Raw genomic sequence first — 25,189 nt, 5'->3', positions numbered from 1 at the left:
CCACCGATTCGACCAATGCGAGCAGCAATGCTGCGATACGATAAACCGCAATCGCGATAGGCTACAATCCGACCGTTATCAAAGTCAGTAACGTGATGGTACGTATTTCTCCTCCTTACACGAAGCATCACAACAACGTTTAACCAGGCAACGCCCGTAAACTGCTTTTGTGTATGAGAAATCGGTTCGAAACTTTCCTCATGTCAGCATGTTGTAGGTGTCGCCACCGGCGCCAACCTTGTGTGAATGCTCTGAAAAGCTAATCATTTGCATATCACAGCATCCTCTTCCTGTCGGTTAAATTTCGCGTCTGTAGTACGGCATTTTCGTGGTGTAGCAATTTTAATGGCCAGTAGTGTAGTTTGGGGATTTTGCTGCCATTCTCGTAACGCCGTCAACGTAACTTTACTGCATTTATTAAGGGTATTTTCTGTCTGTGTTTTAATTGATCATCATAGGACCATTTCCATTTTATCTGTGACGTCCTTTTCTTGAATAAACATAATTCAACACGATTTTCTGTCGGATGCATCAATTACAGACGTTAGAATAGAACCCTTGCTATTAAATTATTCGTTTTAGTATATTTTATTAACTCAAACTTTTCGCCAAGGCATAGACTGTTTGACTGCAGGATCACAGCTAGAGGTTATTATTTGCAGCAAGTTATCTGCGCGGCATGAAAGCAGACGCGCGCGGCTTGACCCTACGACTACATCGAGCTATTCTTTTCAGAGCCGTGCATAGCCCGAGGTAACGAGGCAACTGGTTTGCTCGTATGGGATGCTGTTTGGAAGAGCAACTACTCAGCTGCAGCAAACGTTAGGAACTGCCGCAGACTACAGATAGAAAAAGATTGTATCTTTAAACTGTGCAAAGGATTTTTTTCTTATAATTACAGTGTGGCTTCTATGACTCCTCAAGTTCGACATTCGACAAAAATCCTCGAAAAAGCACGCTTTCTCTTAAATATTACCGCGCTATGTCAGCCCCTTTTTTTAACTAAAATTTAATATTCAGACACAACGTATAAGCCGGCATTTTCACGATTCCAGCAAGGTACAACAAATTTATGTTCGTCACGCGATGTAACCGGAATATGAGTTCAAAATCAGGGCTCAATCAGCATGAAATTGATAACAAGCCAGAAGAGCGTTCGAGGCAGTAGAATCATTTTGCCTTCTGTCGCAAATGCTTGTTCTCTAGGCTTTTTAAATGACGTTCCAAAGAAAGATCGTCTTCTTGATGATGATGTTTGGTTTGTGGGGCGCTCAACTGCGTGGTTATCAGCGCCCGTACAATTACCCAGTCTTTGCTCAGTCCAATTTCGCCACTTTCCTGGATGATGATGAAATGATGAGGATAACACAAACACCCAGTCATCTCGAGGCAGGTGAAAATCCCTGACCCCGCCGGGAATCGAACCCGGGACCCCGTGCTCGGGGAGCGAGAACGCTACCGCGAGACCACGAGCGGCGGACAAGATCGTCTTCTTGCCTCCAAGGTTCCCACCTGAGGTCACGGAGTCTATCCGAAACACATTCGTACTGATCAAGGAAACCGAAAACACTAACAGCACATTTGTGAATTGCATCGATGTCTTCCTTAAGATTGACCTGGTGAGAATCACAAACACTAGAGCGTTACTTTAGAATGGGTAACACAAGCTTTTTCATACCAATGCTGCGGCCGTACGAGAACAACATACACACGACTGAGTGAACCACACAAAGCTACGCTTTATCAGAACTTGCTATTCATATTTTAGATCTGTGAAGTCAAACCTCGTCCAACCACCTTGACTTATGTTTCCCATAACAATGATGAAAACTTGTCCATACGGGAGCAAACTATCAACGCATGTCGGGGACGTTGGGACGTTAAATGCATTATCTTAACGTATCCCTTATTATCTCGCTCAGTGTCACGTGGATAATGAACAATATTTGTTTCTCCTTCTAATTCTGATAAACCGGTACTTCAGTTTACAAAAAAAAAAGGTCTTTTACGTGACGGCCCACGCCTCACAATGTACAGGATGAGTCAAAAAAGACTTTACAATTTTGTAATGTTATAAAAATTTATTGAGATAATTTACAGAATGGGTGGACGTGTCATTTTGTAGCAAACATTTTGATTCGATGTGACTACCACATGTGACGCGGCAAACATCCCACCGGTAACCAATTTCTTCCAATACTCGTTGCAGCAAATCGGGCGTAACTTGTGCAATGGCAGCGTAGATTCTGTTTTTCAGGTCGGCTAAATTGTTTGGTAGGGGAGGAACATACACATGGTCTTTAATGAAACCCCAGAGAAAAAAATCTAGTGGTGTCAAATCTGGGGAGCGAAGTGGCCACGCGATTTGTCCCTCGCGGGATATTACCCCTAGATGCAATGTTTCAAGATTCATTTCCAAGTAAGTAATCTAGGCATATACTATAATACAGGGTGCGTCAAAAAATGTATACACACTTTGAACTGTCATAGACAATTTATTTCCCATTCTACAAGGTTAAATATCTGTGAGAAAGTAATGTTATGTTTCTTCAACAGGTGGCAGCAGTGGCAAGGAAGTAACTGTAACATAGCGGACGTGCGTTTGAGCTTTGAAGCGCGGAAGCAGATAATTAAGTGGTACTGGAAGTTTGAGAATGTAGCTGCGGTTCGAAGACAGTGGAGAAGTGAGTATGGTACATAACCACCTTCAAGGTTAACAATTACACGTCTACGAGACAAATTCGAAATTCATGGAACAGTGTGTGATGTGCATAAAGGTCGATCAGGGCCACCTCGTAGAGCTACAAGTGATGATTCCACAATTGCAGTCTTGGAAATGTTTCAGCGTTCGCCTCAAAAATCTTCAAGGCAAGCGTCACTTGAGACTAATGAAGTGCTAGTAGTGTGCTACGCATTCTGAAGAAAGGTAAGTTTCGTGTGTACATTCCAAGGCTGGTGCAACAGTTAAGTGACGACGATCCAGGTCGAAGGTTAGAATTTTGTGAATGTGTTCAGGAGATGGTGAGACGTGAACCGGGATTTATGGGTAGCATAATTTGGTCGGATGAAGCCCAATTCAAACTCAATGGAACTGTCAATAGGCACAATTGTGTGTACTGGGCTGAAGATAATCCTCACATTACAGTTGAAAAGGCTGTGAATTTGCCTGGTGTAAATGTGTGGTGTGGTTTGTCTGCAAGGGGACTCATTGGGCATCGGGTTTCCTGCACGCTCTCGAGACCTCACGCCGCTGGATTTCTTCTTATGGGGCACAGTAAAAGATGAGGTGTACAAATGTAAACCACGTAACCTGGACACACTTTGGAATGAGATTCAGGCAGTGTGCGCAGAAATCTCATTGGACACTTTGGTACGATGTACGGAATCAGTATTGATGCTGAAGGCCACTAGTTTGAACATTAAAGGCCACCAGTTTGAACATTAATCACATTTGCAAAGTACATTTATTTTTTTAATTGGGCTTTAAGCTTTCCATTTCCAGAAATTTAACATTGTAGAACGGGAAATAAATTTTCTAAGACGCTTCAAAGTGTGTATACATTTTTTGACGCACTCTGTATACGTATAGCTCCCATAGGAATCGCGAACCCTATTTACGGCACGCACAGAGGCGTTTCATCACTCTTTCTTCCAAAGCTCTATATGCGAATGGAAAGGGAAGAGGCCCTAATAAGTGGTACAATGAGACGTACTCCTTGCCATGGACTTCACAGTGGTTTGAAGACTATAGATGTAGGTGCAGAAGCACGTCATCGCATAAATGTTGGTGGAAGGCAGACAAAAGGCAAGCAACACCCACGAGGTTGTCGAGAGGACGGAGCTGGACGTGACTATTAAAGGCGGAGAGTCACGCTATGGAGCTTCGTCAGCGGCTGAGGCTGCGCTGTCAGCATCCGTGCCCATCCCCCACACCACACAGGCGCCAGCGTTATCTACACGTTACGATCTACTCTGCAGGACATGCGATACCGACGCGGAGGCACCCCTACCCGGAGGTGCACCGGACCCGAGCGTACGCTTCTCGGTATGGTTGGGTGGGAGATATCGTCGAAACATGAGCGCGCGATCTATCAGTAAGTTAGTTGCTAATTTATGCTCAAAGCTACTGCGCTGCTAATTTTATTTTACATATAACAATGTGCAACAGAGCCGTCTTATACGAATGACAGGCTTCTAAGTTCTTGTTACTCACAAGTTTAATTGAATCCTCTTTAAATTTGAACTAAACTTAGAGACATTTCCCAGGATTTTGCGAAAAATAAATATCGGACAGTTGATCTTCTACGAATATTATTCTTATTTTTAAAATTGAAAGACTAATTATATTTCAGTGTTCTATATGTGATCATGGAGATTATAAAAAATGTGTTTTTGATACATCTCAAATCAAAATTAATATGCCAATAAATTTTTTAGTACTAAGACTGGATTAGCTATTCGTACTAACTTATACGTCAGCTAAGGCCGTAAAGGTTGTGCTCGAACAGCTCTGAAGGATAACTTAGGACTGTATCTGAGGCTACAGTTTGCTCGATACGCCAACATTTCGCCAGTATCAAAACAATGAAAGTAAAAGCAGGCGAGATATCAGGAAAAAATACAGCCCTACAACTGAAGTTATCATAATATTAGTAAATTATAAGAAGAAAAAAGATAATTTTATAAAAGTTATGCTAGTACTTTCTAATATAAAAAAAATTGTGGCTGTGTACAAATGAGTAATCCTATGTGATTACCAAACCACACAAGTAGTATACAAAAATTAAAATTAAGTGATGTGGCTAATATAGGGACGGTTTGGTGTTGTTTTCGTGCGTTTCAAGAGATTAAATATTGAGCCACATACGAGGAGAAAAAGAGACAAACATTACAAATAGTGTAGACTGGATTTAGAAACCGATGTTCATCAGTAAGTGACATTTGAGACTAAAAAAAGAAATACGGTGACAAAGAACGTAGGGACACGACTAAATCGATATAGAAAGCTACAGGAAAGTGTATCCAAACACTAACGAGTTTCGTACCAGCTTGTCAGATAAAGTGTGACTAAAGGAAAAATTAAGATAGAATCAGATTACTAAAACAGTGCAGCAACAGTCTGTTTGATTGATTTCGTCATTCTATGAGCTACCATAATGCACTTTCCGTATGTACGTGGCATAACTTTTTATAATTACATTAAATTGGCACAAGTATTTTAAGGGTGAGAGAGAGACCGAGAAAAAAAGTATTAAAGTGACGTGTTGCCTAGCTGTCATATTTGCACTCGTCTGCTCGTGAAGAACATTCCAATAAAGCGATTGTCGCGAGTACACAAATGGCGATACTTTACGGTCCGTTTTGAAATCTTTGCATTCAAAATTAACTTAATGAACCTTATGCGGGAATTAGCTGATAAATTTCTTTCATTGCAGTGATGTTGAATTCGTGGCAGGCAACAGTAGCTAATTATTTCCGAGCGGTCTTCGGTATATTACGTAATAACAGTTGACTCACGATTGTTGCCCTATGGAAAAGACGAGGCACCTGGCGACTGGTGTGGGCACTGTTGATGGAAAAACTGTTAACTTTCTTTCTGAAGGGATAATTGTGGTCAGAAGATTCCGTATTAAATATGTGTAAATGCGAATGTGTATTTCAGAATAGAAAGTTAAACTTTAAATATACGTAACTGGAGCGAGTGCGGTGATTCGTTAATACCGCTGAGGGGCAGTAAAGCGGACATCTGGAGAAAATAAATTGACGATTCTCTAGTGAAACTGTCATAAATACTGCCACATAGACAACGGAACAGGGGAGCGGAAAAAAAGAATGAGTTCACTGTGAGCAGGATGAAAGAGAGAGAAATGCATATACAGTATCATTCGTAAAGCTAAAGTAAACGAAAACACAGGGATTAAGCGATAATAGTGGCAGAAACGGAGCCAATATGTGAAGACCTCCCTCAAAGATGGTTGTATATCATATTTTTATCAAAGTTGTTGAGATTTCACTGCAATACAATGATACAGCACAGGGGACATGCTACCATAGTAACATGCTTTTTTATGTTTACAATTTGAGTTATTTACAGCTGTGAAGTTGACCATAATAGGAGAACGTTGTATACCAAAGAAAATGGCGGACTTAGCAGATGTCAAGTTTCACTCCAAATCACATTGTATAGGTCAATAAAAGCAGAGAAAGAAAAAAAAATCCATTAACTTGGAAGCAGAGTGTCATACTGCTGGTAAAGACGTGCCTGAAAAAAACTGCATCAAAAGCGGTACGTATAAGAACGTTGTAATTCATCATAGCCTAAGAATTGTACACTAGAATAATTTGCTTGATCTGGCCATTGATTTGGCAAAACAACAACTGGACAAGGATACTTTTGTGCATTGGCACAAACACTAGCAAAATTTTTGACAGGTTTTTAAACTGTCCAGTTACAACTGTTAAATTATAATGTCCAGCAATACCACACAGCCAGGAGGAAGATTTTTCAGCAACAGAGCAAGAAATTTCTGAAGCCATCGAGTACTCAAAAACAACAAATCAAATGTTGAAGACTCCATTATAGCAGAATTATTGGATTGGTTAGAATAAAAGATTATAAACGATTGACAATTGCTTTTAGAGATCATAAGTAAAACTGAAAAGATTCCAGAAGAGTGGAAAATAGCATTAATCCACACGTTACATCAAAAGAGAGACAAACAATATGTTAACAAGTACAGGAGAGTTACTTCTGCTAATGGTATACAAAATATTATCAAAATACTGCTGGACAGTGGTGTAGAAACTTTAGACAAACAACTGGGAAAATATCAGGGAGGTTTTAGAAAGGGAATATCCTGCACAGAATAGATTTTTAACTTAAAATCAATGATTCACCATAGAAAGTTAACCAGCAAACCTATAACAGTATCATTTATTGATTTCAAAAAAGCATCTGATTCGGTAGATAGAGAAACCATCTCAGCCATTTGAAATAAAACTGGTGTAAGACAAGGGGATGGCTTATCATCTTTACTGGTTAACTGTGTTCTAGAAATAATGGTAAAGATCTGGAATTTGGAGCTAAGGAATTACAAAATTGAACCAATAATTCTATGAAGAAAAATAAATGAAATTAAGGTAAACTGCCTGGCCTTTGCAGACGATTCTGCAATACTTTCAGAAAATCTGATAGACGCAGTTATGCAAATAAACCTTGTGAAACAAATAGCAAATAGAGCTGGTCTCAAAATTTCAGCTAAAAAGCAAAATTAATTACAGGCATAAAAATGTACCAAAATTCATAGAAACACATATAGTAAAATAGAACGAGTAAGTAAATTCAAATATTTCGAAGAAACTATACAACAGTATGGACTAGAAAAATTTGGAGTATATGTAAGAATTAACAAAATGGAGAGAGCATATGGTTTGACAAAGAATATTAACAAGAAATGCGAATGTCGAAAAACAAAACAAACACTATATCACAGTGGTACAACCAGAATGTTTATATGAATGTGAATGCCTAACAATTTGGACGGAATAGAGGTACCTGAAAAACGGATAGTTAAAAAAAAATAATGGGTGCATTACAAACTACAGATGACTGGAAAATGAGAGGTAATGAATCTACAAAAATATACAGAAAATATCAGAAGTAAGGGCTAAAAGCAGATAATTTTTTTTTGAAACCTCTACTGAATGAATGAGGACAGGTTCACGAAGCAAATATTCCTGTATTTCTGGAAGAAGAAATCGACAGCAGCATGGATTACAAAACCAAGGAAAGATCTAGAAAGAAACGACATTGAAGAATCGAAAATAACAGATAGAAATCTTTTTAAGAATAAAATATTAAACACAGAAGGCTTTCAACACAGAAGGAAATAGTAACTGGGATCAACATGGACAGAAGGAAGGAAAAGAAAACATGGGGATAAGATAAAGAAGTACTGGAAAAATAGAAAACAAGAAGGAAAGAAGAGTAACTGAAGTTGTTACATGATTCTTGTTGGTCAATAAGCAAACAAAAAATAATAATTTAAAAAAATAATTCAAGAAATAAAAACACAAATTCAGAGCTTTCAAACTGATTCAGGTTGTACACATTCAATGGCTGAAAGATGGTAATTTTGATAATTTATACATAAAATTAATTTTAAATTAAGATCCATCGGACTCACTGTCTTGCTTCTACATTGTGATCTGTAATTCACAAGTCACTGTACACTGTGTTGGAGGACACTGTGTACCATTTCACCTACCCTACATTCAGCGAAAAGACGAGGAACCTAAATCAGGATGGCCGGGCGCGGGTTTGAACCGTCGTACTCTCGAATGCGAGTCCAGTGTGCTAACCACTGCACCATCTCGATCGGTACAAAACGGCTCTGTATATAGCTCTTTACATGTTCCAGTACCTCTTATCTTACGTGAACTGTATGTTGGATACGAATAGTGTTTTCGCGAAAATATCGAAAACTATTTCTTGAGGGTATTTTTGTCCTGTCGTTGCAACTACAAAAATGCCTGATTTTTTTCACTACACGCGTTTCACTCCATTGAAGTAAAGCATCATCAGTGGTCTTTATCTCAATAAAGCGAAACGCAACGCAACATAAAATTCAACCTGACGAGCCAGAACATTATGAACACCTGCTCAACGGAGTATAGCCCAGCGTTAGAATGCAATACATCAGCGATACTGCATGGCATGAATTCGACAAGTCGTTTTCAGGTTTTTGGAGGTATGAGGCACCAGATGTCTACTGACTGGTAACAAAGTACCCGTAAATTAAAGACCAGAGGTTTGGACTCGCGAAGCTCGTGTCCAATAGCGTCCCAACTGTGTTACATCGGACTCAGATCAAGCGAAGTTGGTGGTCAAGTCACCAACATGAGTTCAGTATGAGGCTTCTCACACCACTGTACGACGCTTCTGATCTCGTGACACGAACGTTTCCCCACTGGAAGACGCCATCGCCATCGGGGAAAACACCATAACATGAAGGCACGGAGGCGGTCCGCAGCAATATTCACATTGTACTCAGCTGTCACGGTGTCTTCGATTCCTACCACACGCCCCTTGGAAACCCTCGGGAATCTCTCCCATAGCACATTACTGCCCTCAGCATCCGTGGCGCGGCGCACGTTTCGAAAAGCCGTTCTCCTAGATAACTACGTACCCAGACACAACTATCGTCCTGGCGTAAAAAGAAACGAGATTCATCCGACCAGGTGACACTTTCCCATTGGTCCACTGTTCAGCCTTTATGACTTCATGTCCACACCAAACGGAATTGGCGATGACGTTGGACCGACATGGGAACATGTAGGAGCCCCACGATCAACAACGTGCGCTTAAAAATGTGCTTCGAAACACTTGTGCCCGCAACATCATTGTAATCTGTCGTTAGATCTGCCACAGATCGCTACCTATCCTGATTTACACAGCGGGCAAACCCCCGATATTCGCCCTCTGGGATGAGGGGTTGACGTCCAACACTTTGTTGCGTACTCGTGGTTTCATTACCGTTCAGCTACTTTCCACTGATGCTCGCGACAGTAGGACGCTAAGGCTAAGCGCAAATTGAGACGCGTACAGCACGTGTGACGTCGCGCACACGTATTTAGCACGCGCCGGTTGGCGACGCTCTGCGCTAACAGAATCGAAGCGCGCGAACCCTATAGTCCTTCTCAGGCGAATTTACAGAAACTATTCAGTAAAAATATTTGATTTTTGCCTTACTTGTAACGTTATATGTCAGCTTCGTAGCGAAGAGCCCATCATCTCGCTAATGGCCATACTTATTGTGATGTATGCGAGGGTTGGAACTTTAATAGTGGTAACTATTTATTTTCAGCTCGTACCAAATAGACACGTGTTTCAAACCTTTACTGACCATCAAAGTAGTCACCAGCATTGTGCATAAACCGTTGCCAGCGATGTGGAAGTCGTAGGATTCTTTTAGCAGTGCCAGTTGTGTTGACAGTTCGAGCGGCATCTACATCTACATCTACATCCATACTCCGCAAGCCACCTGACGGTGTGTGGCGGAGGGTACCTTGAGTACCACTATCGGTTCTCCCTTCTATTCCAGTCTCGTATTGTTCGTGGAAAGAAGGATTGTAGGTATGCCTCTGTGTGGGTTCTAATCTCTCTGATTTTATCCTCATGGTCTCTTCGCGAGATATACGTAGGAGGGAGCAATATACTGCTTGATTCCTCGGTGAAGGTATGTTCTCGAAACTTCAACAAAAGCCCGTAGCGAGCTACTGAGCGTCTCTCCTGCAGAGTCTTCCACTGGACTTTATCATCTCCGTAACGCTTTCGAGATTACTAAATGATCCTGTAACGAAGCGCGCTGCTCTCCGTTGGATCTTCTCTATCTCTTCTATCAACCCTATCTGGTACGGATCCCACACTGCTGAGCAGTATTCAAGCGTACTGTAACCTACTTCCTTTGTTTTCGGATTGCATTTCCTTAGGATTCTTCCAATGAATCTCAGTCTGGCATCTGCTTTACCGACGATCAACTTTATATGATCATTCCATTTTAAATCACTCCTAATGCCTACTCCCAGATAATTTATGGAATTAACTGCTTCCAGTTGCTGACCTGCTATATTGTAGCTAAATGATAAGGGATCTTTCTTTCTATGTATTCGCAGCACATTACACTTGTCTACATTGAGATTCAATTGCCATTCCCTGCACCATGCGTCAATTCGCTGCAGATCCTCCTGCATTTCATTACAATTTTCCATTGTTACAACCTCTCGATATACCACAGCATCATCCGCAAAAAGCCTCAGTGAACTTCCGATGTCATCCACAAAGTCATTTATGTATATTGTGAATAGCAACGGTCCTACGACACTCCCCTGTGGCACACCTGAAACCACTCTTACGTCGGAAGACTTCTCTCCATTGAGAATGACATGCTGCGTCCTGTTATCTAGGAACTCTTCAATCCAATCACACAATTGGTCTGATAGTCCATTTGCTTTAACTTTGTTCATTAAACGACTGTGGGGAACTGTATCGAACGCCTTGCGGAAGTCAAGAAACACGGCATCTACCTGGGAACCCGTGTCTATAGCCCTCCGAGTCTCGTGGACGAATGGCGCGAGCTGGGTTTCACACGATCGTCTTTTTCGAAACCCATGCTGATTCCTACAGAGTAGATTTCTAGTCTCCAGAAAAGTCATTATACTCGAACACAATACGTGTTCCAAAATTCTGCAACTGATCGACGTTAGAGATATAGGTCTATAGTTCTGCACATCTGTTCGACGTCCCTTCTTAAAAACGGGGATGACCTGTGCCCTTTTCCAATCCTTTGGAACGCTACGCTCTCCTAGAGACCTACGGTACACCGCTGCAAGAAAGGGGGCAAGTTCCTTCGCGTACTCTGTGTAAAATTGAACTGGTATCCCATCAGGTCCAGCGGCCTTTCCTCTTTTGAGCGATTGTAATTGCTTTTCTATCCATCTGTCATCTGTTTCAATATCTACCATTTTGTCATCTGTGCGACAATCTAGAGAAGGAACTACAGTGCAGTCTTCCTCTGTGAAACAGCTTTGGAAAAAGACATTAAGTATTTCGGCCTTTAGTCTGTCATCCTCTGTTTCAGTACCATTTTGGTCACAGAGTGTCTGGACATTTTGTTTTGATCCACCTACCGCTTTGACATAAGACCAAAATTTCTTAGGATTTTCTGCCAAGTCAGTACATAGAACTTTACTTTCGAATTCATTGAACGCCTCTCGCACAGCCTTCCTCACACTACATTTCGCTTCGCGTAATTTTTGTTTGTCTGCAAGGCTTTGGCTATGTTTATGTTTGCTGTGAAGTTCTCTTTGCTTCCGCAGCAGTTTTCTAACTCGATTCTTGTACCACGGTGGCTCTTTTCCATCTCTTACGATCTTTCTAGGCACATACTCATCTAACACATATTGTACGATGGTTTTGAACTTTGTCCACTGATCCTCAACACTATCTGTACTTGAGAAAAAACTTTTGTGTTGAGCCATCAGGTACTCTGAAATCTGATTTTTGTCACTTTTGATAAACAGAAAAATCTTCCTACTTTTTTTTAATATTTCTATTTACGGCTGAAATCATCGATGCAGTAACCGCTTTATGATCGCTGATTCCCTGTTCTGCGTTAACTGTTTCAAATAGTTCGGGTCTTTTTGTCACCAGAAGGTCTAATATGGTATCGCCACGAGTCGGTTCTCTGTTTAACTGCTCAAGGTAGTTTTCAGATAAAGCACTTAAAAAAAATTTCACTGTATTCTTTGTCCCTGCCACCCATTATGAACGTTTGAGTCTCCCAGTCTATATCCGGCAAATTAAAATCTCCACCCAGAACTATAACATGGTGGGGAAATCTACTCGAAATATTTTCCAAATTATCTTTCAGGTGCTCAGCCACAACAGCTGCTGAGCCAGGGGGCCTATAGAGACATCCAATTACCATGTCTGAGCCGGCTTTAACCGTGACCTTCGCGCAAATTATTTCACATTTCGGATCTCCGTCAATTTCCTTCGATACTATTGCACTTCTTATCGCTATAAACACGCCTCCCCCTTCACTATCCAGCCCGTCCCTGCGGTATACATTCCAATCTGAGTTTAGAATTTCATTACTGTTTACATCTGGTTTCAGCTAACTTTCTGTCCCTAGTACTATGTGGGCATTGTGACTGCTTATTAATGAGAGCAGTTCTGGGACCTTTCTATAGACGCTCCTGCAGTTTACTATTAGCAGACTAATATTGTTATTCCCTGTTACATTTTGCCTACTCCTACCTTGCCGCGTCTCAGGAGGCTTCTTGTTGGGCCTAGGGAGGGAATTCTCTAACATAAAAAACCCACATGTGCACTCCACACGTACTCCGCTACCCTTGTAGCCGCTTCCTGTGTGTAGTGCATGCCTGACCTATTCAGGGGGACCCTACATTTCTCCACCCGATAGCGGAGGTCGAGAAATTTGCACCCCAGATCTCCGCAGAATCGTCTGAGCCTCTGGTTTAAGCCTTCCACTCGGCTCCAAACCAGAGGACCGCGATCGGTTCTGGGAACGATACTACAAATAGTTAGCTCAGATTCCACCCCGCGAGCGAGGCTTTCCGCCTTCACCAACTCCGCCAACCGCCTGTACGAACTGAGGATGACCTCTGAACCCAGACGGCAGGAGTCATTGGTGCCGACATGAGCAACAATTTGCCGTCGGGTGCACCCAGTGCTCTCTGTCGCCGCCGGCAGGGCCTCCTCCACATCTCGGATGAGACCCCCCGGCAAGCAGACAGAGTGAACACTGGTCTTCTTCCCCGACCTTTCCGCTATTTCCCTAAGGGGCTCCATCACCCGCCAAACGTTGGAGCTCCCAATCACTAATAAACCCCTCCCCCCGTGTGCCTGCTCGGACCTTGCTGAAGGAGCGACCACATGTCCACTCAGAGGCAGAGTGGGCGATGCCACACGGCCAGCCTCCACATTGACCCTCCGCCTCGTGCGCCGCGAACGCCGCTGAACCCGCCACTCCCCGTGGGGAGAGGGTGACCCAACCGCGCCCGGTACCCTCGAAGATGTCTCGACAGCAGGGACAGTGGGTGAAGCATGTAACACCTGGGGTGTACCATGCGACGCACCAGACTCCCCACTGCCGCTACACTCCGAGGCAGCAGCCTGCAGACGGCTGACCGCGGCCATCAACATGTTCAGCTGTTCGCGAACAGTGGCCAGCTCCTCCTGCGTCCGTACACAGCAGTCACACATCCTATCCATCCTAAAAAATCAATTTACTGTAGAGTGTTAATCAACTTTTAACTAGACTGCTAGTTCACTAAAGGCGGGTGATAGTTGACTAAACTGTGGTTACTAGACACTTCTTGTAGAAAACAATGAAAATAGCACTACCTGTCTCTGGACTGTATCAAAACAATCACTAGCACTACTGGCACTGTGGTTGACTAAAGGGACTCTCTCTTACTGTATTCAAAACAAACACGAAATCCATGGAACACTATTACTAGCACTCGACAATTAAAGCTTCTTAAAAGCAAAAACACACGGAAGAAGAAGTGACAAGTAAGAAAAATACAGTTAATACTTAAATTAGCGTAGCTCGCTGCACAGCAGACGTGACACAGACGGCAGTTACGACGACACACGGTCTATTCCCCGACGAATTTGTAGCAGTTCTGAAGCGAATGCCGTGAACTGTTTCCTTCAGTTTAGAAATCGAGTTGAACCCACGAAATATTAAGTCAGGGGAGTGCAGTTGGTGGTATAGCACGTAGCAGCCCCATCAATCAAACAAATCAGTAACAGGTTGCACTGTACGTGCTTGGGCATTGTCCTGAAAAATGATGGTCAGGTCCTTCAGAAAGTGTCATCACTTCTGTCTCTAAGCTGGTCGTAGGTCGTGTTCCAAAAATGAACAGCATAGAGACAGAAGTGATGACACTTTCTGCAGGACCTGACCATAATTTTGCAGAACAATGCTCAAGCACGTACAGTGCAAGCTATTACTGATTTGTTTGACTGATGGGGCTGCTAAGTGCTGTACCACCTACTGCACCCCCCCCCCCCCCGACTTAAGCCCTCGTGAGTTCAACTCGATTTATAAACTGAAGGAAACACTTCACGGCAGTCGCTTCAGAACTGCTACAAATTCGTCGGGCAATAGAGAGCGCCGTTCGAACTGTCACTGTTAAGAGTACTCTACGACTTCCACATCGCTGGCAACGTGTTATACACAATGCTGGTGACTACTTTGAAGGTCAGTAAAACTTTAAAAACGTATCTATTTTGTATGAGCTGTAAATAAATAACTGCCACTATTAAAGTTCCAACCCTCGTACATTTTAGTTAAGACACTGAGCAGAATTCGAAAAGTTTGTAATGAAAAAGAGACGTCGCTATGATTTTTCGTTTGGTTCGTGTTACATGATATGTTGCTGTATATGAAATTTAGCTAACATTTTGAATTTTTCTTTAAAGTTGGGAACAGTTCTCTTATTTGTCTCCGATCTCGAGAAAATGGATCCTACATAGCGCTTTCACTCTCGGTCTCACGCCCGCGAGACTGAAATATTCACAACCCTCATATTTCCTAAACCGCACGAGACATCGAAACGAGATTTTAGCGAATGATAGCACACAAGGAGGATAGTATTTTACCAATTCGTAAACACACGGAACTTTTTTATCTATGGCGATATATCAGAAGTTATACTTTCTATTTTATTTTTCCACTCCAATGACTAATTTTTTAAGAGTTATCGACAGCTAGTGAAACAAGAGTTTCCTAGTATGAAAATAAACATGAAATTTCTTCTCTTGTGTTACTGCAAACCGACACAATGATGCTTTTTGTAAGCCATTGAGCTCTCTGGTCGCCAATTACTTGTTTAAAGAGACACTCTGTTTCAGAATTCTGTCGCAATAGCTGCTGCAAGATGAGTTAGTGCAAATTATACGGTGTTTCGGCAAAAGAAGTACAATTAAACCTGTCAACAAGAGAAATGTGGCCGTTACTAATAAATAGTGATGCTTCTTCGAATGAGAAAAGGTTAACAATTCACACAAAAATAATTCGCCAATTCTGTTGGATTTTGGTTGAATCCCAGTAACCCAGCGTATTTTCAACATTGAACGACTGGAATGGAAACTTACGAAATGATTTTAGTTCTTTTCTTCACCTGAGTAGTATGAGAGTACCCTTGAGGCGGGATGCCACATACATGCCAGAGGCTGGTTACTCACCTACGGCTTGCCAAACTGACAATGTGTGATTCGGAATAAAATAGCTGTTACTGAGGAAAGTAAACAACAGCCGGCCATTTTCGCCGTTTCCGAGATGCTCGCTCCCAGGCGCCAAGCCATAAGAGTCTACTCTTTGTCAGGGTCGCTCATGTCATCGGTTTTCAACATTTGTGGTACGTTTCATTGTTAGAATGATTTCCCACTCTTCTCTGCTCCGCTTATATACTTTCATTACCGCGCCATGAGGCCGCAACGGCACTAGGCGGCATTTAGATTCGCAATTGGGAGTGACCATAATGTTTTGGCTCATCAGTATATTCTGTAATACGACTGCCAGTATCACTGTTTGACAGTTTGTGTAGCCCATTATCGGTCATCACTCTGCAGCGGAGTGTGCGGCGATCTGAAACTTCCTGGCGAATTAAAACTGTGTGCCGGGCTGGGATTCGAACTTGGGACCTTTGCCCACGTGGCCTGTTTGCCGACATCCCAGTAAACATGGTAAAACTCTGTGCCACACGTATAATATCGCCGTCACTCAGCCGGTTTCCAAATATTGAGGAATATCAGAAAAACTGTCAAGAACCCTTCTGGAGTTAACATGTTCCTTGCGCATTCTATCGCATATCTTTATATCCTAATGTAAGGCAAAGTCAAGCAGTTCAGCCACTGAGCGAAGCGGTGCAGTTGTTAAGACACTGGGCAAGAATTCGGGAGGAGTGGGTTTCAAATCGCTGTCCGGACATTCAGATTTAGGTTTCCCTAAATCAACACAGGCGAATACCGTTCTTGCAATCTGTCTCTAACGACGTCGTCAACGGAACACTAAACCAAAATCTTCCCCCATTCGCCCTTCCTTGCGTTACAGTCTCCATCGACAGGTTAACAGGGAGTGATAGACTTGCAGCCTTGCATATTTTATATCACTGTTCCCGGAAAGCGAATTCCAGAACTTACTTATAAAGTGGGAGGAATATTTAATTCTGTGTAATATCTTGTAATTATTGTTCGCTGCTCAAAAAAATGGGCCCACCAAGGTAATCTTCTTACCGGGTAGGTAATCAGACTGTTCCCTTCTTAGAATTCAGAGAACTGTCATTCTCTATAAGGCAAATCGTTTAGAGCGCTCCTGAGTTTTGTTCACCTGGAAGCGTTACTTCACAGGCCACTATAAATGAAGAGAAAAAGGTGTGTTAATTTATTTAGTAAATCTACGAGCGCAACAAACGCTAAGCTCTTATTCTGCCACTGTCTGCACACGTTAGTCAGAATATATTGCTCCTTGCTGTACACCTCTTAACAAAGAAGAGAAATCATAAAAAAAATACGGAAAGAAGGGTCATGTAAAAGAAGAAACTCCAGTTTCTCTGGAGTAGTACTTAGCATTGTAGGGACTGCATGATGAACTTGGAAGTATAAATTTGTCACCTTGCTTAAAACACTGAGTGCATCCCCATAATATTTCGTTGTCTTCAATGTTCGACAGAATGACATGTTCGTAATATTACTGGAATGGCATTCTTCCAACACTGAAGACAGCATAATATTCCGGAGATGGCACTCAAAGTGTTAAACATATTTTATTCTTGTATTAACCCGACGTGTTTATATCACTGTAAAATGAATTATAGGTGAGTAAACAATCGCCCAGCTAAGGAAGGGTAACGAGTGAAATCAGTCTAAGTACGCTCTGGTACAGACCATATAATGGTCTGTGAAACTTTAACGCAAATATAGTTGTATTTGCATTATGCTCGACTAGGGAGACGAATTTAATGCTTAATTGTAAGAACTAAGTTACCTGGTTTTGGTGGTTTGCTATATTGAAACAAAGCATCGAACTCTGTTTTCTTGCATGGTTGTTCGTTGTTTTTCTTTTCCACAAGAGACTGTGAGTTATTGTGCAGCTCGCCATTCATGCTAGAAAAGAAAAGATTAAATCTTTAGAGGAAAACTTAGTTTTTATTTGCATACAACATAAATTAGATACCATAACTACGGAATTATTCATCAGTGCTATATTAGAAGAAACATATCATTAATATCTAAAATACAGTGACGAATTAAGTACAAACGATACCTATAAAATAAAGAATAGATGCAAACGTAACACAACTTTATGAGGATGAGATAAGACCTGGGGTACATCAAAAGGATTTCCATAATCATACTGTTTTAGGTGAGGACGTAAAACTCGCACCATAGGACCAAACAGCTCACAGGATCAAGTCCGCGAAAAGTGAAAGTTTTTGCGTCATTATTTTCGCTCATAGTCCGAGGTGCGAAGTTATGGTAGAAAACACAAATATATACAGCCTTTACGAACTGTACATATGCTAACATATGACAAGTCTTTGATGCTCTCTGTTGGCCGCTCGTGTAACTATGTAAAATACGCAAAATTATTCTATCGTAAATTACGGTTTTTAAATGATATTTCATGTTCATACAAATTTAATTTACTTGTCATGCGAATACGGAAACAGACCGCAAACCTCAGCGTAGAAACTTTTCTCAAGAATACACTCTTTGGCTGGTGGTCAGTTAATCAATTTCGTGCTTACAAATTACTGTTAGTCGCCTGTGAGGGAAGTACAGACACGCCATGGCAAAAAGAGGTCCCGCACTAGCCTGGAATGTGAGAGAATGTTTCATACGTGGTGGTCATTCGTTATTGAGCAACACCATGAGGGTAATCCCTACATGGTAGACTCTCGTAGCAGTACTAGAGAATGTTCAAGACGACCAAACGAGTGAGGATTCCCTTCTTGACGAAACCGGAGACGCTGGCAGCATTTCCTACGACTCTACACCTACGGCAGGATGTCGATAGACTGCCGCAATTTAATTCGGTTCTGTTCAGTTTGTAAACTGACCACTCTAACTTTATACACACCTAATCTCTGACTATAGAGATTATTGTGAGATAAACTTTGTGCTCCCCTGCCTGAAATTTGTTCTTCTGTCTTCAAGAATAGTAAAAGAATGAGGCACCACACACTAGTTCTCATAGTTAAAGTGTTTATCTAAAGAATCAGGTATGGAAACTTGATTGTATGATGGATGGCTCAAAGTCGTAATCAGAATCGTGCTGCATTGCACCTGGCATCTTGTGTTTTGAAATTAAGATATATTTTAGGCCACTACATTGCACTTAGTTGACGTTGTTCATTCAGATTACCACTTAATATGTTCAATGCTGTACAGTTGCGAGTAAGTGAATAAAGTATATTTTTGCTGACTGAAATGCATGAATGAATATGTTTCTGTCTTTTGCGCCGTTTTCTGTGTTTCATTTGCTGAGGTATTGTTGCGTCGCGAGGAAATCGGCCTTGTGAGCCAGCGCTGTAAATACATGTGCTCACTGACTATTGTTTATGGGAAAGTGCTTCAGCTGGTTTATCTCTAGTTCTTATGTTACTAAGTTACGTGTTAATATTTTGTAGGGGATGATTTTATGTAGTTTCGTCCGCCGCTCGTGGTCTAGTGGCTAGCGTTGCTGCCTCTGGAGCCCGGGGTCTCGGGTTCGATTCCCGGCCGGGTTGGGGATTTTATTTGCCCGGGGACTGGGTGTTTGTGTTCTCATCATTTCATCATCATCATTCGTCACAGAGGCTAGATTGGACTGCGTAAAAATTGGGACTTTGTACGGGCGCTGATGACCGCGCAGTTGAGCGCCCCACAAACCAAACATCATTTTATCTAGTTTCTGTTTCTTGTTGTATGATGCGTAATAATGACAGTACAAGCTATTACCAGTCCAATTAACACTTGTTTGTGAACAATGTTAGCTTATCAGAAAGAAATAGTAACTTATGGTCTGCTGGTTAGGCCTGCACGGTAGCTCAACGTGTTCGGTCAGGAGACTGACTGCCCTCTGTAATAAACGTTGGAATTTGAGAGATGTCATTTGACATCCGCACGGAACTGGAGAAGAAAAATGATGCAGAAAGATATAGAGATATATTTAACAAAACAAGGGTCAGCCTTGGTTGCTGAAGTAGAAATCTTGATTTCTAGAATGAAATTTTCACTCTGCAGTGGTGTGTGCGTTGATATGAAGCTTCCTCGCAGATTAAAACTGTGTGCTGGACCAAGACTCGTATTCGGGGTCTTTGCCTTCTGTGGGCAAATGCTCTACCGACTGAGTTACCATGAGCTCTGAGGACTGGTCGTGAGTCGTGAGTCGTGTGTGATTGCATAGCGTAATGCATAGCGTATTAACCCGATGTGTAAAAGATGGAAGGTTCGAATCTCGTCAAATAAATCGAAATTTTTAATTAAGAAAAAGGTCGATAGAGTACTTGCCCGCGAAAGGCAAAGGTCCTGAGTTCAAGTCTCGGTTCGGCACACAGTTTTAATCTACCAGGAAGTTTAGGAAATTTCATATCCGCTGCAGAGTGAAAATTTCATTCTAGAAACACCCCCCAGGCTGTGGCTAAGCCATGTCTCCGCAATATCCTTTCTTGCAGCAATTCTAGTTCTGCAAGGTTCGCAGGAGAGCTTCTGTGAAGTTTGGAAGGTAGGAGACGGGGTACTCGTGGAAGTAGATCTGTGAGGAGGGGTCGTGAGTCGTGCGTGGGTATCTTAGTCGGTAGAGCACTTTCCCGCGAAAGGCAAAGGTCCCGAGTTCGAGTCCCGGTCCAACACAGAGTTTTAATCTGCCAGGAAGTTTCATTTTATTTCTGTTGCAAATCGATTTCAGTCGCTGCGCGACAATCATCGGTGCTAGTATTAAAGCCCTAGCACTGATGATGGTCACGCAATTACTGAAATTGATTTGCAACAGAAATAAAGATTTCTACTTCAACGACCAATGCTGCCCTTCCTTTTGTTATTAATACTGGTGTGGTGGTCGTGGTGCACGCGGCTCCGGGTGGAGTCCCCACTGAAAGGCTTAGGAGGATAGTAAGAAAGACAACAAAAAAGTGGTTAGCGTTGCTACCCCTATATCGCGGATCCCGGGTTCGATTTCCGATCGGGCCGAACATTTTCTCCGCTGGGGAGTGGGAGTTCGTGTTGTCCTCATCTTCATTAGACGCGAGAGTCGCCGAAGCGTTCTAAAATAGAAAGACTTGTACCTGTCGTTTGAACAACTCCCGGCCAATAAAGCCATAATATCATTACATATCATATTAGAGGGAAATAGAAGCGAAAGTGAGTCGCTGAATTAAAGTGATGGCACCAGCTCGTACTATCTCTGTTAAAGCATTTTACCGTGGCATTAACTCTGTCATTCTTCCGTTACACGAACAGCACATCATGGCAACTTTCGGCCAAAGCTTTACAATAAAGTTTGTCCGCAGCTCGTGGTCGTGCGGTAGCGTTCTCGCTTCCCGCGCCCGGGTTCCCGGGTTCGATTCCCGGCGGGTTCAGGGATTTTCTCTGCCTCGTGATGACTGGGTGTTGTGTGATGTCCTTAGGTTAGTTAGGTTTAAGTAGTTCTAAGTTCTAGGGGACTGATAACCATAGATGTTAAGTCCCATAGTGCTCAGAGCCATTTGAACCATTTTTTTTTTTTTTTTACAATAAAGTTGCATAGTACTTTAAGTTTCTTGAGAAGCTCTTCCGTTACAACTTATTAAATAATTTTAACTTCCTAGGGTGTCGTATATCATGTATAAATGAAGTAAGCAGTAATCAGAAATCTGATATATGTAATTATATGTGCGGAACAGTTATGGGAACGCCGAAAAAGAAATTCAGAAAAAGAGAGACAAAGCCTTACAATAGCAATACCCTTGGTCCCTGTGGACACGAAACACGTTTCACGGTTTCCACATGAAAAAGCAGAGTTAAAGCAGTCGAAATATGATTTCTTTGAGGGATAGAAAAAAGCCTCGTGGTTAAATCACATTAGGAAGAAAAAGAGCTGGAGAAAGTCTCGAAGTTTCTAGTTTTCTGGAGAGAGTGACAAGCACCGGAAAAAACGTACAAGCCAAGTAGAACAGATGTATAGAGCAGCTCTCCAAAATAGCTTCAAAGAACCATCCGGCATGTCAAAGAAGCGTAGAACGACGAAGTAATGGATGGGAGCCGCAACAGCCCTTAGTGACTAACGCTCGAGTGAAGAAGAAAAGTTCTGGTAATACAGTTCATTAGAGCATTAGGTCTATCTCATAATACGCGGAAAGTATAATAAACACGGCCTTCAGTCAAAAATATTCGAGCAACTGGTCTTACAAAATAAATTAGTGCGTTTCGAACCCTGTTATTCCATCATTACGTGTGATTTGCTTCCACGTGATTTCTTTTACTCTTCAACGAGATGAAGTTGTAGGAAAGTACGTTTCAGAGAAGCTGCGATGTACAAAAATGGCTCTAAGCACTATGGGACTTAACATCTGAGGTCATCAGTCCCCTAGGCTTAGAACTGCTTAAACCTAACTAACCTAAGGACATCACACACACCCATGTCCGAAGCAGGATTCGAACCTGCGACCGTAGCAGCAGCGCGGTTCAGGACTGAAGTGCCTCGAACTGCTTTTCTTTTATACAAAAACATTTATTAAAGAAACAATGTTACACATTCCAAATACCTACTAAGTACATATACTAACCATGTACACACGTTATACATGAAATGTTTTAAACAAAAACAGTTTGATCATTACAGTTATGCTGATGGTAAAGAAATACAAAGGGAGAGTGTGTTACTGACTAAATTACCAGAAAGAATTAAGTTAAATATCAAGAAAAGTTTTTTTAAGACATTCAAACTTCAACATGAAGAAATAAAATCTGCACTTTGAATTACATGTCCTCCAATCTTAACAGAAGCATAAATAGCTCTTTGTGAAGGATACCAGCAAGTTGGTGGGATAATTTTTAGTATATTAAGGTACACAAGGAAATCGTCTCTGTGAGAGACAAAAAATGGCTCTGAGCACTATGGGACTCAACAGCTGTGGTCATAAGTCCCCTAGAACTTAGAACTACTGAAACCTAACTAACCTAGACATCACACACATCCATGCCCGAAGCAGGATTCGAACCTGCGACCGCAGCGGTCGCGCGGTTCCAGACTGTAGCGCCTAGAACCGCTCGGCCACTACGGCCGGCTGTGAGAGATAGGTTAAGGGTAGAAATTGATCTTTAACCTTCTTAGCTTAGTCACACTAGCTATGAGCATTTCACACAAATGTATGGAAGTCATCAAATACAGAATAGGGGAGATTTATGTCCATCGCACATCGGGCACAACGGCCGGCCACGCCCGGGTTCCCGGGTTCGATTCCCGGCGGGGTCAGGGATTTTCTCTGCCTCGTGATGGCTGGGTGTTGTGTGCTGTCCTTAGGTTAGTTAGGTTTAAGTAGTTCTAAGTTCTAGGGGACTGATGACCATAGATGTTAAGTCCCATAGTGCTCAGAGCCATTTGAACAACGGCCGGCAGCTGCGAGGTACATTCCTACTGGGATTTAAGGTTGAAAACTCCACTTCACAATAACACATCACTACGCGCAGCGTGCATATGTTCATGAATTTATATAAAAAAAAGAACCCTTTTGCACCAGACATACCAAAGCACCAATATTTGTGACCTAAGTCGCGGTGTATTACATTTCCCGTGTATTCAATACGGTCGCGCCCACAACTGCGAATTATGGATAATTTTAATTTATGTTCTTACGTAAGAGGCTTCTCCACAATGTGTTTGGCCTATGGCTGCGCTTTCCACTGTACGAGGCAAGAAACGCATGATATTTAGCTGTTGCACCCTGAAATTTTTTACCTTACACAATATCCCGTAAGAGACAGAATTTCAACAACTGAAAGAATATTTATGTAGCCCATATCTGCCCTGATTACGAAGATGAAGTTCTAGAATGTTATCGGATCAGTACGTGAGGCCAATAGGCGGCACATAAGCATCGCATAAAGCTCGATTCACACCACGTCAAGGAACGTCTACGCAGCCCACAATTTCTAATCGCAGCATTCGCACCAGCTACCGACAAAAAGAAATCGCACTCAAGATTACCTTGAAGGATTCTCTGCAAGAAAGTTTTGGCGTTGACGTGACTGTGGCCTCACCCGCTAAAATGTGCAGTTCACCTAGTCTCGCCACACCTGCTTTTCTTATTGCAGTAGATTTTGTACTTCAGTCTCTTATAAAATTTTATTTGGATTTTTTTCTTTATTTTCGCGACACTTTGCGAAGGTTGCACGAGGAACCGATATTTTTTGTGCTAGTGTTCTCCAATGAAACAGAACCAATATCTCAAAACGAAAAAATTTTATGCTTAGCAATACGTACCCCAACAAAGAAAGGGCGCACTGTGTTATAAATTATAACATATTAATATAAATAGTAGTCAAAGTATTTTAAAAATAATATTGCTTCAACAGTGAAACAGATTCATTGAAGTGGGGGCGTGAAATTCAGTTTTTATATTTTTTTGCAATCAAAAAGAGGATGATCCGCAATAATTAAGAGGAAGTGCGCTGAATAATAACTGGCAGTGTTCTGTTTACGTGTACACAGAGTGGTCAGAAACAGACTGAAAATCTTGTAAGGGTCTTGCGGGATAGGTTGTGCTGAAAAATAATTGTTAAGAAAAACATTTCGAAACGTTGCGCTGTTTCCGAGTTAATTAGAGTTGAAGGAAGCCAATTAGACCGTTGCGCATGCGAATTCAAGCGGCGTGCCGAATACAATTAGTATCAGTTGTTCTCATAGCGTACGTGATATCGCACGAGAGTGCTCAACCATTGGCTCGGTTTCAGTCCTTACTACTGTACCACTTTGAATTTTTGTATGGCTCTCTTGTTCGGTTTTAGGAAACCACACGAAGAATACTTTTGGCGACACCATCTCTGGCGGACAGCTTGAATTCGCGCGCGAAACGGCCTGACTGGCTAACTCAAATGCTAGTTAACTCGGAAACGGCACAACGTATCGAACTTTATTCTGAAAAATTATTTCTCAGCACAGTCTACCCTACAGCACAAGATATTTAAATTTTTTGCGACCACCCTGTAATCTCCATCCTTTCAATTCGCAGCAGTGTGTAGAATCGCCTCGACGAGCTTTGTCAAGAACATACAGTATGAACTTCATTTTGGCCATCTCTACAATTCACACTTTAGTGCTTGGCATATGGTTCATAGTTCACACTATTTCTCGACTGTTCCACTCTCTAAAAACACATGGGAAAAATGAGTGTCTTTTCCGTGTGAGCTCTTTTTTCTCTTATTTTATTACGATGGTCAATTCTGCCTATGTAGATTGGATCAACAAAATATTTTCGCTTTCGGAGCAGAAAGCTGCTGATTAAGTCAGTGAAAATATCTCGTCAAAACGAAAAACGCCTTTCTTTTAATGACAGTCAGCCGAACTCGCTTATCATCTCTCTCTCTCTCTCTCTCTCTCTCTCTCTCTCTCTCTCTCCCTTTTGGCGAAAATAG

At 41.9% G+C, this 25,189-nt stretch overlaps 1 protein-coding gene across 4 annotated transcripts in view; it reads right to left on the bottom strand.

Annotated features, from left to right (window-relative positions):
* LOC126184414 (sulfate transporter-like) overlaps positions 1 to 25,189 on the bottom strand; it is a 476,107-nt gene that overhangs the window by 108,487 nt on the left and 342,431 nt on the right. For all 4 annotated transcript variants that reach the window (XM_049926799.1, XM_049926802.1, XM_049926798.1 and 1 more), the window contains exon 2: positions 17,583 to 17,701. In XM_049926799.1, coding sequence (XP_049782756.1) covers positions 17,583 to 17,701 — 119 coding nt within the window. The remainder of the gene's footprint in view (positions 1 to 17,582; positions 17,702 to 25,189) is intronic.

Source organism: Schistocerca cancellata, chromosome 4, assembly GCF_023864275.1.
Source record: "Schistocerca cancellata isolate TAMUIC-IGC-003103 chromosome 4, iqSchCanc2.1, whole genome shotgun sequence".
NCBI classification, from domain to species: domain Eukaryota; kingdom Metazoa; phylum Arthropoda; class Insecta; order Orthoptera; family Acrididae; genus Schistocerca; species Schistocerca cancellata.
This window is presented reverse-complemented; position numbering and strand designations above follow the sequence as displayed.